Source organism: Canis lupus, chromosome 11, assembly GCF_011100685.1.
Source record: "Canis lupus familiaris isolate Mischka breed German Shepherd chromosome 11, alternate assembly UU_Cfam_GSD_1.0, whole genome shotgun sequence".
Lineage (NCBI taxonomy): Eukaryota > Metazoa > Chordata > Mammalia > Carnivora > Canidae > Canis > Canis lupus.
Genome location: NC_049232.1, coordinates 67,632,538 through 67,650,690, shown reverse-complemented (window position 1 = coordinate 67,650,690; position 18,153 = coordinate 67,632,538). Strand labels below are relative to the sequence as shown.

At 42.7% G+C, this 18,153-nt stretch overlaps 1 protein-coding gene across 1 annotated transcript in view; it reads right to left on the bottom strand.

Annotated features, from left to right (window-relative positions):
• Positions 1-18,153, bottom strand: part of SNX30 (sorting nexin family member 30) — a 108,084-nt gene that overhangs the window by 53,520 nt on the left and 36,411 nt on the right. Inside the window, exon 2 of the mRNA XM_038553126.1 lies at positions 7,003-7,194. Coding sequence (XP_038409054.1) covers positions 7,003-7,194 — 192 coding nt within the window. The remainder of the gene's footprint in view (positions 1-7,002; positions 7,195-18,153) is intronic.

Here is an 18,153-nt window from a genome sequence, read left to right as displayed (position 1 = left end):
CTAACTTAGTAAGGAAAATAAAGTAAAAAGAGTTTGGTTCTATTTTTCTAGTAACAACAAAAAGAGAAAAGTGCACACCTACAGTTCCATAATTAGAGACAACCACTACACTGTTTTGTTCTGGGTCCTTCCACACCATGATCCATAATCTAGAATGTCCCATGAGGTCACACAGTCATGGGTACACACCTAAAGTCAGATTCACAAACAGGTAACTGAGCACAAGGGTTGTAACGAAGAATATTCATTTTTGCCATCACTCCATATGAGTATCTCTAGACACATCACAGAATTTAAATTTTTTATTTTATTTTATTGATCGATTGAAAATTCAATTCTTTAGAAGACCTCACACAAAGCCCCAGGGCAATCAATCACCTGGCAGGGCACCTGTGCGTTGAGCCTCACCTTAACCACAGAAGAACTCTTATTCCCCAGGAGCTGATGTGCCTAACTACTGTGGCTTGGAGCCCTTCCAAAGAATTTCCATTCAATCTAAAATTTACAACCAGTTCACTCTAGAGAGATTTGGTCTTCATCAGAAATGCCATTTGTTCAGGCCACAACTGAAACCTGTGAAGTCTGAGTGACCGTCCCCTTTCCCACAAAGGGACCTATTCCCTTGTCAAATATTAGCCAGCTAATCTCATTCTGCTTCAAAACACTGCTACCCTAACAGAACACCTGAGAATGATGACCAGACAGGCTTCTGGTCTCCTCATGCTCCACGGAGCTTCATTTCTCAGAGCTTTATACCAAGCCTTCTAGAACACCCCTTCCATAATAAACAAATTTCTGTGGTTCTTCCACCTATTTAGATTTGGAAAGCTAGCTCTCCCTGGAGACCACAGCCTCCCTGCTGTCCCAGCAGGTGGAAAGTCGCTTGTTTTCTCACATCTCACAAACTCTGCCCTCACCCCCAACACCAACAGTTGCTATTGATAACCCCCTCATTCCACACTGCTCCTCACCTCCACTGCTCCACGGCCCCGTGAAAATCCTCTTGAGGCTCATGCCATCAAGATATCTACATCTCTGTCCCCCTCACACCTGTCTTCTACTGACACTCTATCAATTCTCCTGATTCCCAGAGAATTCTAGTGCCAAAGGGGCTTCCTCTCCAAAGCCCCTACACAACCGGGGGTGCCCTGGAGATCCAGGTGTTTTGCACACACAACACCCACCTTTGAGCCAATGATATCTCCTCCTTCCACTCCCCCGCTTCCCCACAGACTTTGTCGTCATCTGGCATAAATTCAGACCCCCCCTCTCTCTAACCAGCACCTCCTGGATTTCAGACTTCGTTTCCCAAGACCCCTGGTGTTTCAGCCTCTTGGGACCTACAGTCCCTTGGCATTCTGTCCAATTCTATCTTGACTTCCTTATTCAGCATCAACTCCATAACCTGTCACTTCTCTTATTTGCCACCATCCTAAATGTCCCTTCCCCTACTGTCCATTCACACAACTCTGGCCAAAATGCAACCACGCCCTTCCTGCTCTGCGACACCCGGGGTGTGAGCACGCTCCTGGAGGAAAGACCACAGCAGGCCGACACGCGAACGGACACGATAAAATCTACCACCGGACCCTCGACGCTGCCAGGTGGCCCTTTCACACTTCCGAGGTCAACTCTCCCTCGTTCTCCACGTTGGTTTATGCAAAGCCCGCAGTTTTGAAAACTTCCCAGCCTTCCCTCCCGCTGGCTCTTAGCAGAAGATCATCACTATTCCTAACGAAAACTGCAGCTAGAAGCAGAGAACCCTCAACTTCCTGCCACAAAACAAAACAAAGCAAAACAGAAACTTCCCTTCTTCCTCTAGAAACAAGGGAAAGAGTAGACCTCCCCCATCGGATCCCCCATCGGAGGCCACATGCTCCCTCCACGTCGGCTCAGGCTTCTGTCCATCCCCACTCGGCAGCTTCCACCTTCCCCTCCCGGCTCACCTTAATGCTCCCTTCTCCCGCCACGCTGGCCCCTGGCACTCACACAAGTCCTGTCCATCCTTAGACAGAAGAAGTGACCCCGTCCACCCAAACCCACACTCCTTCCAGCCCCTGTTCTCACTTCACTGCCAAACCACCAACACTCTCTCTTCTCGCTCACTCAAACCCAGGGCACGCGTGCTGGCCGCTTCTGGCCCACCTCCCCCCCAGGGGCAGTGTGGCCCCCAGAGTCATCAGGAACCCTCTTGCCACCAGATCTAACTTGGCTTTGTAATCCTTGTGTCCTTGACCTCTGAGTGCTATTTAGATGCCTCTGTGGACCACGGAGGCTTCTAAAACAAGCAGCTAGTTGGGTGCAAGACTTAGGATTACTAAGGAGATGGGTGAGAGACAGAGGAGGATGGCTCCCAGAGGAGGGCAGCTGGCCGCGCACAGTGCTGGGAGGGGGGCAGAGCTGTCCCTCTCTTGAAAATCGTGCCTGTGGAAGCACAGCACAGACCGATCTAGATTCCAGCCCAAGCTCCACCACGTATCAGTTGCAGGTCTTCGAGTAACTTTCTTAATATGTCTGTGTCTCAGTTTCCTCATCCACAAAGGAAAAATACCACCAGTACCTGCCTCATTGAGTGTGAGGATTAGCTGACAATATATTTAGGGCAGGTAGCACAAAATAAACGATGGCTCCTCCAGATAGCGGAACACACACAGTCTTAGAAATGATTGAATAGTCAGGCTTTGCCCTCAGTGGGGTGTCTGTTTGAGGTTCTCTCTTTCCCCTTGCCTCTCCCCACCCTCCCCCCAACTCCCTCTCAAATAAATCGATGGATGGATGGATGGATGGATGGAAGGAAGGAAGGAAGGAAGGAAGGAAGGAAGGAAGGAAGGAAATGATAGCATAAGGTGTGCTAACTGGCATTTACTAGCACAGAAAGATACCCAACACATGAAATGAATGGGCAGCATGCAAAATACTCATTTTTGTCAATGGCTAGAGACAAACAGTTCAGAAATTTATAAATGATTATTTCTGGCTGGTGAGCTTATAGGTGTTCTTTCATTGTTTCAGCTTCCTTGAGTTTTCTAGTTTCTCTACGATAAGCACACTTCTATAAAATAAAAGGTTTCTATGACCAAAAAGTACAGCACACAGTAAGTGCTCAGTAATTGGCTATTATGATGATGATACTTTCTAGGAGCTTGCAGAGAAAAGACCCAGGATCCGCCTGCTCTCAGAAGGCCGGGCTGGCTCCCCAGAAAAGAAAGGCACCCATCACTTAGATTTGGGTGCTTAGATTAGACACTGCTTTGCCTAGGCTGGCTCTCAGCCCTAGGCTTGTTTTAGCTCAGGCAAAAGCAGCTCTTTGTCCGGCTTTGGTCATTAGGAATCTGAATCAGGGCAGGAGAGTCAAAGCTCAAAGTAATGAAGTAAGTAATTGTACAACTTCGTCCTGTGATCATTAACTCTGCTAGCGAACCACAGAAGAGTGGGGGTCCCAGGGCAAGATCAGTGTGTGAGGCCCTGTGCTCCTGCTTGTCCTCTTCCCCTCAGCCCTGCACACCACAGGGTGTGGGGCTATGTCGGGGTGTGTAGACATGCTTTAATGCGATGTTTGGCAAGAAGGTTCCATGTGCACCACCAAGATATTAAACCTGGTGTCACCACCTGCACAGGGAAGAGCAAAGGACTCAGCTTTGAGATAGAATGGAGAGTAAGAAATGAGACGTAATCCCGCAACGGGGTTCACCAATCCTGAGGCATCACAGCCAGGTGAAAATGTGGAATGGGGGGCACCTGGGTGGCTGAGTGGTCTAGCATCTGCCTTCGGCTCAGGGTGTAATCCTGGGGTCCCTGGATCAAGTCCCACATCAGGCTCCCTACATGGAACCTGCTTCTCCCTCTGCCTGTGTCTCTGCCTCTCTCTCTCTCTCTGTCTCTCATGAATAAATAAAATCAAGAAAGAAAGAAGAGAAAAGAGAAAATATGGAAAGGGAATGAGAAAAATTCTGACTTCTAGGATATCAACCCCAGGGAGAAGACAGAGAGATAAGAACACCAAGGAAAAAGAGGAAGGAAGGAAAGAGAAGGGGCACGGGAGTGCGAGGTGGCTTATGACTTGGGTAACGGATGTCCTGTAGGTTTAAAACTGCGGGAGGTCTTTAGAGAGGGAGACAAAACATGAGAGACTCCTAACTCTGGGAAATGAACAAGGGGTAGTATAAGGGGATGCAGGCGGGGGCACGGGGTGACTGGGTGAGGGGCACTGAGGGGGGCACTTGACAGGATGAGCACTGGGTGTTACACTCTATGTTGGCAAATCGAATTTCAATAAAAAAAATATTTAAAATAAATAAATAAATAAAACTGCAGGAGGTCGACAGTGTGGCAGAGGAACCAAGCAGGGTGGCCAAATGTGAAGGTAGGCAAGCACTGCTGTGCCAGCAAGGCAGTCACCTTGTCCTTCTGCTGTTTAGAGCATAAATTCAAGAAAAACAGGTTTTGCATTTTGCTGACTACAGGGTAAAAAATAAGTTGACCCTGGGGGTGGGAGGGGGCAGAGGTGGAAATAAGTCATGGGAATACGTTTATCAACCTAGAACCTCTAAGGATTGGGGAAGATTGTGTGCATGCATGTAGGTGTGCACATATTCACAGACAAGTTCTCAAATGTGAACCAGGTACAGAAACGACAGAGCAAGAAAACCAGAGAAATATCTGAGAAGGACTTAAATGTCCATAGAGAAAAGATACTGTATAATCATTGCATAAAAATTTAGGCAGAGATTGAAAAACTAAACTCTCTGTTTGAATATACAAACACAGAAAGGTCTTCAAAAATACTATGGGGGGGGATACCTGGGGGACTCAGTGGTTGAGCATCTACCTTCAGCTCAGTTCATGATCCCGGGGTCCTGGGATCGAGTCCTGCATCAGGCTCCTTACGAGGAGCCTGCTTCTCCCTCTGCCTATGTCTCTGCCTTTCTCTTTGTGTCTGTCTCTCATGAATAAATAAAATCGTTAAAAAAAAATACTGTAGAGGAGAAGGTTAGAAAACTATTACAGTGAAATCTGAATTATATATATTTTAACTCTATCTGTGCATGTGTAAACACACACACAAAAAAGAATGGGGGATGCCTAGGTGGCTCAGTGGTTGAGCACCTACCTTCAGCCCACGGCGTGATCCTAGAGTCCTGGGATCGAGTCCCACATTAGGCTCCCTGCAGGGAGCCTGCTTCTCCCTCTGCCTATGTCTCTGCATCTTTCTCTGTGTCTCTTTTGAATAAATAAAATCTTAAAAAAAAAAAGAGAGAGTGGAAATGATATATACCAAATTTTAGCAATGGTTGCTTTTGGCAAGTAAGTGTGTAGCGCTAAGGAAGATTTGTATTTGGTCTTTATAATCATTTCCTTATTCACAATAAAGTATTTATAATACTTGCATAATTTTTCAAATATAGCATTGTCATCCAACAAAAGATGAAGAAACAAAATTTGAGTGTATTTTATTCTCTGCCCATCTCCCTCAAAGACTTTAGACAAGTATAGAACCCACTAAACTTTGACAGTAAAAAATTAATTTATCTTCTACAATGGAAAAGAGAAAAGGCACAGTAGAAGAGAGAGATGTTCATAAATGCTTCTCTTAATACCATCCACAAAGGTGCCCTCAATCTAGTAAAACTTCTAAAAATATGTAAATCCTTCTTTATCATGTGGCCTGTGATGGAGGGGGGAATGCCAACAAACAGGATGGTTTCCTGAATAAAACACTTTCTCTATTCAAAAATATGAAGTGATGACTCCTAGGATAGGTTGAAAGTATAATTCAGTTGTGGCTTGCTATAGTGGGAGGCAAATGACTCCATTTTGGGCCTCTTTTTTAACATGTCTTTTTATAATAAATTCAGAATCAAGTAATACAAGTTAGAAGTATACATATGTGTACATATATGTGTGTGTATATATATGTGTATATATATACATATATATACATACATATATATATATATATATATATAAAGTGATCATGTGTATTTTCTCCTAAGAGTGTAAATATTGTTACTCTTCTTCTGAATCAGTGATTCTCAACCAGGAATAATGTCCCCCAGGAAATATTTGGCAATTTCTGGAGACATTTTTGGTTGTCTCCATTGACGGTTGGGGAAAGGTACTACTGGCATCTAATGGGTAGAGACCAAAGGTGCTGGGAAACATCCTACAATGCATAGGACCACTCCCCCCATGAAAGAATTATTCAGTCCAAAAAGTCAATCCTGCCATAGATGGGAAACCCTGCTTAAAACTGTAGTGCTATTTAAAATATTGAAAAAATAATTTTCAAAAGTAAAAAATAACACATTATTCTTTTATAAGTAGAATTAGGTTAAAGAATATGGGTTTGAAAATTAAAATGTGAGGTTAACAGTCCTAAACATTCAAGTTAGATTCGTGATTACCAACTTTGTAACCATGAGAGAGTTACTTAAAGTTTCTGTTTCAGTTTTCTTATCACTAACATTTTAACTAGAAGATCTACCTTTGAGGGTCACTGTGAACATGAAACCAGTCAATCCCAGCACCCTGCCCACTACCCTCGTGGCACATAGCAAGCAGAAAGGCAATAAATCTTCATTCCCAGCCTCCTCTTACTCCCCTCCGCTATGATCTGTTCCAATTATGCCAAATTATAACCATGGTCTTACCAGAGCTCATCCAGAGCTTCAGGATGATACAATGATTCATAAATTTCAAGAGTAAGGTGATATTAACATGCCAAACAGTATCATGACCCAAAATAAGTGAAAATAGAGGGATTAAAGGTTTCATTTCAAAGACTATAGTTATAATTTCTCCTTCATTTTAAAGTCAAACAAATTCACAGAGAATCCTTTTGCTGTGAATACATTTACTCTCTCAAAAAGCCACACACGCCTTTCAGATGAAGGTGAGGAGTCCTACCAAAAGGTTGGGAGAAAGCAAGGTGGGAATCATGATGGCAGGTCTCTAATTCATCAAGACCCTTCTACAGGGACAGAAAACAATGAAGGGACCTACTTTGGTGGTGATCCTATAGGTAATGTAGGTCTCCATCGTACACACATGCTTCTTGGGATCATCAACTGTGACGAAGAGATCTCTGGTCTCCCCGTCAATGTCATCATCAAGCTGGAGTCTGTTGAGAAGGGAAGATGAAGAAGCTGGACTCGAAGTACCCGCTGGAGTGCCACCGTTGGGCAAAATGAGATCCTGAAAGAAGAAAAGAGTCACCTTACAAATTGGATGAAAACATATTATCTGGAAACATCCGCAGAAATTGCTCATGTAGCCAAACCAAGAAATACTGCTGAATACAAAGGTACCATTCAAAGGAACCGAGCCTCTCCCTACTAAGTGCTGCTTAAGTGAACAGGTCTCCTGAGACCAAAAGACACAAACTATGGCAAGTGCTCTACACCAAATTCGTGCCGACTCCTCTTGCAGCAAGCATGGGAGAAATGCCCAGAAGCAAACGGTTCAGGGACAGAGAACCTAACAGCCCCCACCACCGTCAGACTTGGACAAAGAATGCCATGAGCACACTACAAGAGCATTCTCCCTCTCTCTCTCTCTCTCTCTCTGTCTCTTTCTCTCTCTCTCGGCCTTTCTAAGACCACCACCTGGGCCCAGGTAAACATTAACAGACTGAACCCTCTTAAATACTTGGTATATTTAGAAACCCAATCAACCATCACAAAGAGACAAGTAAACATTACTTGTGCCTCCTGAAAGAAGTTCACACTAGCCGCCTAGAAAATATGTTTGCCAAAAAAACTGGATCTGAATCCTGAACAAATCTCTAGACACGACACCAATTTATAGGAAATACAGAGGCGTGAGGGAGATGCTCAACCATGCTCTAAGGAAGCAATTGACAGAACCCACAGCGTGAAATTAAAGAGAACCAAAGACCCAGTTTCATCAATAAATAAACTGCGAGGAAAAAAAAAAAAAAAAGATGGAAGGAGAGTCCAGAGATGCAAAGCTAACTGATAAACCTATCAACAACTGCAGCGGATCCTTGATTAAAACAAAGTGTTAACAGATTTTGTGATATTCAGAGAAATGTGAATATTGATCAGTTATTTGACGATATTAAGGCATTATTAGGCAAGATAATATAAGTATTATGATTTTACAGTCTTCATCTCTTAGGAATATACGCTAGAACATTCATGGATGAAATGATAGGATGTGTGGTATCTGCTTCAAAATAATTAAGGATGGGTAGACGGGGATATAGACGAGACAAGATATGCCCCAAAGTTGATAACTGTTGAAGCCGGTACTTGCAGGTTCATTATACAGTTCCCTTTTTGGTGTGTGTATCTGTAAATCTGTCCATAATATACAAATTATAAAAGTGAGGGAGGGGTGCAAATGCCAGAAAAGGAAGAGAAGGGAAACTTTTAAAATGATGGACCCCTTCCTCTTTAGGCCTTAAGAGGAAGTCAGTTGATTATGTTCCTACAATATCCTGCAATATCCAATGCAGTCTTAACTTTTTTGTTTTTTTTTTAGGCATAGTAACAGGCAAAGCCCTTGCCTTGCAGAAGATGTGAAGGCATCTGAATATCACCCTGGAGTCATCAGGAGGCAAACACGGGGGAACGGCAAGAAAGCGACAGGGCACCGTGGGAAAGGCCCTGGAAACATTCTCAACCCATGGGTCATCGGATCACAGGCCGGGAGCGCGGAGATGCTTTCCCTGAATCCTCTCTTCTTGTGTATGGGCTGGATTTGACTTAGCCCCCGGAGAAGAGAACGCGGAGGAAGCGAGGGGTCAACCTAGCAGTCGCATCTGTGAGCTGGGAAGTCGCATCCCGGGACATCTGGGAAGAGGGCTGCGACCAGGCAGAGGCGAGTATGACCTGCAGTCAAGGGCCGTGTCACCTCGGGATGATGGAAAATAAACAGGGCACCTTCCTTCGTCTTTTCTACTGACTGCAGATAATTTAATCCCATAGCATGTTCATGCAATGTCAAAAATATTTTTGTAATTACTGAACAAATGCCGTTTTTGCAGAAGATACTCGTGGGCACAGACCCCCCCGCCCCCAACTTCTCCTCAGCCCAGGGCTCAGCTGGGAGGCAAACCCCACGGCAGCTCCTCGTGTGGACACGCCGGCAGGGGCCCACCCGCCTGCTCTGTCAGCACGCAGACACCACAGGCGGTGCAGTGTCCTAGCCCGGTGGCTGCGCAGCTGAAAGGACATCTCTGGAGCTCTGTGACAACCATTGTGTCTCCCTCATTTCGGTGACTGTTTAAACACTGACCTCAGGCAAGACACCGCGCTAGGCATTGCAGGGACCCACCCTCACTGACATTTCAGCAACACTGGCACACTGGGCCTCAGAGGGGCTCAACCGATGGCTAAACACTGCACAAGAAAGAACGAACTCAGAATCCTTAGGCAGATAAGCCAACACGGGCTCTGACAGCAGCTTTCCACCATCTGGCCTAGAAGGATCTTACCAGCCCTGTTTCTCATGGCATCAGTTCCAGAACCCACCATGCTGGTTTGTAATCCCTCACCTTTGCTTGTAAAGCCACCTCTCCAAGCATCTTACTGGAATTTGCTCAAATGCTCCCTCCTCTGTGAATCCTTCCTTGATCGGCCCCTTGACAGAATTAGTCCATCTTTTCTCCATACTTTGAAGATACTTCCACGAAAAAAAAAAAAAATGAAGATACTTCCACGGAAGCAGTTTTCACAGTTTTAATCATTGATTTATATATGTAACATCTACAAACACTGCAAGTCCCTGACAACTATGACTGTGCCTTGTTCACCTGTGTGTATCTGTGTATGTGTGTGTGCGCGCGCGTGTGTGTTTGCAGGTCTCCCAATAACTCCAAGCCAACTCACCTGACCTTTGCTCTGAGGATCTCTGCCAACAACCCTCCAAAAACAGCCCACACAGAGGTCTGAGATGTCCTGGCCAGACAGGAGGAAGTTAACTTGTTCTCATGTCAGTTCATGGCAGCAGGAGAGGGGAGGGGAGAGTCAGTCAATCAGATCTTATCTCCCCAAAGATTCTTTCCTCCTGGACTTTGTAGCCAGGAAAACACTCGCACCCTTACTATCAGGTGTTTCACGGGGTGTTCTGTAAGCACAAATAGCCAATGATCTGCAAATGTCTATAATTTCCTAAATCTGGGCCCCGCCAGCTCGGCTTTCCACGGCACGTGGGTACGCAATGCTTCCACATTCTTACTTCATCGCAGCTCAGGGCAGCCTTGTGAGGTCAGCAGGACAGATGCTGTCTCTACCGAGCAGGAGGCAGACTCCAAAAGGTCAGGTGTCAGGTGCAAATGAAGCTAATCATTGCAATGCTAAGCGCTCAATCCAGGTTTCAAATTCGGAGTTCAAGGTTCTTATCGAGTGCCTTTTGTGTGACTTTTCCCAACCCAACAAAGACCTGTATCTCCATTATCTGGCCAAAAATCAAAGGATGCCACTCTTGCTCAAAACTCTCAAAGACCTCCAATAGCATTCACAATGAAATCCCATAACCCATAAGGGTCAGGGTGACTTCATCATTCTCCCTGACCTCATCCTTGACATTTGCCCGCTAGCTCATCCTGCTCCAGATGCACAGGTCTTGGCTCACTTAGACCTTAGGGCTTCCATACTTGCTGTCCACTCCACCTGGGTCACTCCTCGCCCCTCACATGCCCATGTGGCTGGCTCCTCTCTTCAAATGGGCTTCTGTTCAAATGACTCCTACTCAGAAAGGCCTCCTCAGCCCACAAAATCTAAAAATATCCCTGCACCCCTCTATCACTTTCCAGACCCTTCCCTGGCTTTATTTTAGTCACAGACTGTCACTATCTGAAAATGTATTATATATTGACTGATTGTCTGGCAAGAGCAGAGACTGTGTCTTATTCACTCCTCTATCCTCTGGCACATAGTAGGTATTCAATAAGTATATGATAAATGAATGAGTCTTAGAAAATGATCCAACTCAACCCCTTGCCAATAGAAGTTACTCAATAAATGTCTGTTGAATGACAAGGAAACTGAGCCTAGCAATGACTGGGCAGTTCTAAAGCCCAGTTTCACTATTTACAAGCAGTGTGACTTCAGCAAGTTTCTTAATCTCTCCATACCTAGTTTATTTATAAAATGGGTATAATGGGATTGAATTAGTATATGGAAGCAATTGGAACAGTGCCTGGAATAGAGTGGGTGCTACACCACTATTAACAGACTCAAAAAAAAAAAAAAAAAAAGGTGAAATCAACTCATCTGCAACTATTCTTGCATCCCCCTAGAGACTATGATGGGGCTGGGTTCACAGCAGATACTTAATATATGCTGCTGAAGATAAAAACTGTAATAAGAGTCATAGTCTGGTGCTTCAAATACACTTGCCTTAACAATTTTACTGTGGCTACAGTGCCCCTTGGGAAAATCACAACTACACAGTTAATAAATAAATGAAAACTCCTCATTGTTTCAAAATATCAATTCTCACTTATGCAGGCTTCAGTTATAAGTGAATTTCTTCTCTATCCTCACCCCCACGCCTTTCTACTTAGGAATAGAAACACATACATAAGCTGCTTCAGAAACCCCTCTGGTTCAAAGAATTTCAGTTATAAGACCTACCATTGTAGTCAACCAGCCACGAGATAGATTATTAAATTAACATAAGTCACTGGTGAAACTCTGTATTACATTATACATAAGGTTTATGAAAAGAAAGTGGTATACATTAGGAGGCAATATGGATTTAATTTTTTAAGTCATGCTTAGGGAAAAAAAAAGACAAATCAAGAAACAGACTCTCGACTATAGAGAACAAACTGATGCTCACCAGAGGGGAGGGGAGTGGGGGGATGGGTGAAATAGATGATGAGGATTAAGGAAGGCACTTATGATGAGCACTGGGTGACTAAAATAAAAACTTAAAAAAAAAAAAAGGTCATGCTTAAATACCCTAACTTCTCTTTTCGATACTATTAGAGGAATATAGGGGCAGCCCGGGTGGCTTAGCGGTTTAGCATCGCCTTCAGGCCCAGGTCATGGTCCTGGAGACCCGGGAATCGGGTCCCACGTCAGGCACCCTGCATGGAGCCTACTTCTCCCTCTGCCTGTGTCTCTACCTCTCTCTCTCTCTCTCTCTCTCTCTCTCTCTCTCTCTGTGTGTGTCTCTCATGAATAAATAAATGAAATTTAAAAAAAAAGAAAGAAGAGGAATATGGGCAACATGATCTAGTTTCAAAAGAGCTTGACATAAGGCATCCTTATACTGAAGGGGAGGAGGCGCATACTGTACCTGACTTGCGTCCATTTACCTCCCTCCTGCCAAGCACACAGGAGATGCATGAAGAATGACTATGTCCTACACAAACTGAACAGAACACTCTTGATTGCTGACTTTGTTGTAAGGTTGAATTTAAGCCTACTTTAGAGAACACATTCAAAGGGAAAATCCCAAAAATGTTCTGTTCAAAGATGCTTCATAACAGAGCAAAGAACGCAGAGTGAACCCTGGAAAAATCCCAAGGGCTCAATAACCAGGAAATGATCATGTTTACAGTAATAGGTATGTTACACACTCATTTAAACATTACAAATCTAGACTCCTAGATAAACTCCATGAACTGGGCACACACACCTTTGCTTTCTCCTTCTTTCCATTCTCAAATACTAACTTAACAACCTAGAGAATGGAAAAGAAAGAGCAATGGGGAAAAAAAGAAAAAGCCAAGCAGTGACCGGAATCGGACCAGATTGGAAATCAGGCAAGAATGCCATCCAAATGCCAACACCCAACACTTCCAAAAGTTTTCTACTGGATATAATTGGGACACAAGTGAGGAAAGAACTAGGAGGTACCTTTAACCCATGTCCCTGAGGTCACTTAAGGTTATCAAGGTTACCAAAGAAGTAGGAAAGGCCCTGAAGCCCTCATATGTATACTCTAATATAAGAGTGAAATCTTCTGGGAAGATGAGGGAGTGAAGGACAAAGAAGGACCATTAGAGTGGCTGGGTGCTGTGGGCAAAGGGAGGCCATGCACAGACATATAGGCCATGTGAAGATCACCAGTAGAGGGGGGGTCTGCCCACATGGCCTCCTCTCGCTATGAGGGGTAGAGATGCAAAAGCAAGACGTAGGTCAAAGGAACCTGAAGGCAACTGGTCAGCTACCCTGGGAAGGTCCACTGAGCACAAGGCAGGCAAGACAGCAAACTGAAGGAGCTAGGCTCTACTGAGATGGGGAGAAAACCCAAAACAAGAAGGAAGCCAGGCTATGCTGAGAGAAAGCCAACTACCAGAGAGAAATAAAGCCAAGTTTTCCTGAGCAACTAACCAGGACCCTGGATTTCTTCCTTCTGACTCTTTTTCCCACTGACAGATCACTCAACTCATCTATCAACTGATTATTCAATTCAATTAAGATCCAAGAAGACAATTCTAACATCATGGAGAAACAGAGGGGATCCAATAATTCACTTGTTCTGATCGGAGGCAAATGGTAGGCCTGCATTACGTCATCAGACACAAGAACACCTAAAATATACGTAACCTATGTTAGCATCTTCATTCAGATTCAAGAAGACCAAAACATGAAGAAAGTAGCACAGTCCTCAAGAGCAGATAAATATATTTGAAAAAGATTTATTCCATGAAATAGAACACTTTAGGCCACATCTACTTTGTGCTCCGTTTTAAAAAGAAAATGTCAAAACTGCAAGAGGGAATACAAAAGTTAAAGTATAAACTGAAAATGGAAAAGAGTAAAAATTACAAGCCAAACCAGAATATATTTCTTCTAAAAGATGTATCAGATAAAGCAAAACTTAGGAAACCTGATCAATACAGAAGGGGATGGAGGGAGAGGAGAGTAGGTAATAACTATTTAAATCTTACTTCTATACATGATTATGAAATAAGGATATGCTATGAATATGCCATTAAATTTGTAAGTAAGTCTGTATGAGATGAATGCCTTTCTAGGAAAATACACAGCCAAAATGAAATTTAGTTGGGGTGGAAAATCTAAATAAATAACCACAGAACTGTTGTCAGAGAACTTTTACTGAAAGGTAAGCTAAGCCCCATGGTTGTACAGCTGAGTTCCACTGAATCTCAAGGATGAAGTTCTGTTTTATTCAAATACTCTAAGACATATACTTTTAAAAAACGGAGAAACCTTTTAAGCCAAGTATAGGTATTAACTATATCTGATATCAAAATATTAGGACAGAAAAGGAAATTAGATATAAGCATAAACACTGTCAATAAATTAACATCAAGTGGTACGTTAAACGAATTTTTAAAAAGAAGAATATACCAGGATCAAGTCAAATATGTTCAAGGAAATCAAGAATAATTTAATGTTAGGAAATGTATTAACACAATTCATTACATTAACTGACTATATAATTATTGTTGGATATAATCATGTCATGTACAATACCAAAATGCTTTTTGGTATTCATTGGTAATGAATTATTATCAGCCATTCCATTAAAATCTCTAAGTAAAATTAAGAAATAAAAGTGAAGTTCCTAAGGGGCGCCTAGGTGGCTCAATTGGTTGAGCATCCGACTCTTGGTTTTGACTCAGGTTATGATCTCAGGGTCATGAGATTGAGCCCTGTGTCAGGCTCCACTCCCAGCACAGCATCTGCCTGAGATTCTCTCCCTCTTCCCCTGCCTCTCCTCCTCCTTTTTTCAAATAAATTAATTTTTTTAAATCTTAAAAAAAGAGTAAAGTTCCTAAGAAGTAAAACTTCTTTGCAGTTGCATTTCTATACACTGATAATGCAGTAGCAGAAAGAAAAACTAAGGAAACAATCCCATTTACAATTGCACCAAAAATAATAAAATAACCTAGGAATAAACTTAATCAAGGAGGTAAAAAAGATTTGTACTCTGAAAACTATAAAACATTGATGAAAGAAATTGAAGATGACACAAATGGAAAAATATTCCATGCTCACGGATCGGGAGAACAAATATTGTCAAAATGCTCATACTATCCAAAGCAACCTACAGATTTAATACAATTCCTATCAAAATACCAGCAGTATTTTCGGACAACTAGAATGAATAATCCTGAAATTTGCATGGAACCACAAAGACCCCAAATAGTCAAATCATTCTCGAAGAAGAACAAAACTGGAGGTATAATAATCCCAAATTTCAAGATGTATAACAAAGCCATAGTCATCAAAACAGTATGGTACTGGTAACAAAAATATACACATCAATGGATCAGAATAAAGAACCCAGAAATAAACCCACAATTATATAGTCAATTTATCTACAACAAAGGAGGCAAGAATATGCAATGGGGAAAAAGTCTCTTCAACAAATGGTGTTGGAAAAACTGGACAGCTACATGCAAAAAGAACAAAACTGGACCACTTTCTTACACCATACATGAAAATAAACTCAAAGTGGTTTAATTTGAGACCCCAAACCATAAATTTCCTAGAAGAAAACAGACAGTATTCTCTTTGACATCAGTCATAGAACCATTTTTCTAGATATGTCTCCTTTGTCAAGGGAACCAAAAGTGAAATTAAACTATTGGGACTACACCAAAATAAAAAACTTTTGCACAGCAAAAGACACCAAGAAAAGAAAAAGACAACCCACCAAATGGGAGAAGATATTTGGAAATGATATATCGGATAAGGTGTTAATATCCAAAATATACAACAAACCTATACAAATCAACACCAAAAATAATAATGACAGCAATAATCCAACTTAAAAATAGGCAGAAGACATGAACAGACATAGCTCCAGAGAAGACATCCAGATGGCCAAAAGACACCTGAAAAGATGTTCAACATCACTCATCATCAGGGAAATGAAATATTTTAGAGTTTATATCAGAAAACATCAACCATGAACCTTGAAAACATTATGTGTAAGAAGCCAGACATCAAAGGCCACATGTATCACTCCAATCATAGGAAATGTCCAGAACAGGCAAATTTATAGAGACAGAAAACAGATTTTTGGTTGCCAGGGGCTTGAGGGGAGGGAGAACAGGGAGTGAATGCTTATGGAATGTGGGGCTTCTTTTGGGGAGTGACAAAAACATTCTGGAATTGGACAGTAATGATATGTGCACAGTGCTGTGAACATACTAAAAACCACTCAACTGTCTCCTTTCAAATGGTAATTTTAGGATTTGTGATTAGATCTCAATTTTTTTTTTTTAAAGCAGCAAACAATGTGAAACATTAAAGGCCTGTCTACCAAACTCAGAAACAAGATCCTGATACCTAATATCACTCCCTTATCCAAATTGTTCCGGAAGATTCTAGCTAATGCAATGATGTACTTACAGTAGAGCTCCATGCACTGGGGAGTCAAGAATAATACTGGAAGCCATGCAGTGACCCACATCACTCCCTGGCAAGAGGTCCATCCCCACCCCCCCCCCCAAGATTATCTCAAACTGTAATAATACACATCATAGGGAGAAAACATATTTAAAACATTTTAAAATGGTCAATCCAATCTGAATTGATGTAAAGTACTTAACTAAATAATGTTCAGTGACAAAGGACACAAACTACACGGAGGACGGCATTGTCATCTGCAGTTATTGACTTCCTTCAAGAGGATTATACATTCTCATCACTGTCAAGTGACTCCCCACTGAAGGGCACATTCCCCTCACATCCCCTGCCTTTTGGCTTGGCCATGTGACTTGCCCTGGCCAGTGGCACATGAGCGAATGTGACACACACACCAGATGGAGCAGACAGTGTTAGAACCACTGCAGGTTTTCACCAGCTCTCTTGTTCTCTCGCTCCTCTGCCTGGAAACTGGCACGTCCCAACGGGGGCTGCTCCTTCAGAATGGAGTACTTGTGGACAGGAGCCATAGGGACTGACTCATAGCCGCTGACACACACCATGACCTAGAAATTAATGTTTGCTTCAAACCTTTGAATTTTTTGGAGTTCTTACCACAGCAAGGCTGGCTAATACATATAATTATTAAAATACCTATATAATTTTTTAAATTTAGATAGGAAACAGTGATATAAACAATACGAAACTTTAAGCTAGAGAAATTTATCTTTTTTTTTTTTCTGGTAGAGTTATTCAAATGCATCTTAACTATATTTCCTAGGTTCAGGACTCTACCTGCTTATTAGTAGGAAGCTCAATCCTCCTTCTTTCCTACTTCTGCCCTGGAAACCCTATCACAAATATTCTCCAAAGCCTCCAAGGTTGCTTGCACGAGTATCTCCATGTCCCCAAGACCCACCAGCCTGTGGTTTCTAGGTTAGTATCTTCCCTGAACATCTTACCTTCTCGTACTTTGGATTCTGGACTATTTCTTATGAGGTAGACTCTTCTTTGACATGAGTTAAGAACCCACTTGTTTCAAAGTTTTAGTTGTAGTCTAATAAAGTTGTTTAGAAACTGAAACTATTTCCCTATTTTCTCTTGGAAAACCTGTCATTCGAGTAAAATCCACCTACTGGCTTGATGCAAAAGAAGACCTCACAAGAGCACAAACCAAGTCAAAATGAAGGGGCCTAAGTCTACATTCTTTGGCTAAGATTCCAATGTCTGTTACTGGCTTTTCCTAAGAATCTCCAGACTAGCAGCCCCTTCACCAGACATTCTTGTGATTCTTGGGAGCAAAGATTTTTCCTCCTGTTCTCAGATGAATTTAAACATGATCTCTTTTCCTTCCTTCTAAAGGAGGCTATTCTGTTTCAGCCACATACTGAGCACCTAATACACATTAGCCCAGATGCTACTGGGAGCTACCAAACAGAAACAAAAGAGCTACCAAACCAAAGTGCTACCAATTGCTTTAAAACAGTGTTCAGGGATCCCTGGGTGGCGCAGTGGTTTAGCACCTGCCTTTGGCCCAGGGCGCGATCCTGGAGACCCGGGATCGAATCCCACGTCGGGCTCCCGGTGCATTGGAGCCTGCTTCTCCCTCTGCCTCTCTCTCTCGCTCTCTCTCTCTCTCTCTCTCTGTGACTATCATAAATAAATAAAAAATTAAAAAAAATAAAACAGTGTTCAAGGAAGGCAACCTCGCTGGGCACATGGGCATAAAAACCTCTACAATGCAATGCAATATGGGTTGTGATGGAGCTCCACGCAAAGTGAAGGAAGGGAGCAAAGGATGCTGGAGCAAAGGATGCTGGGACAACTT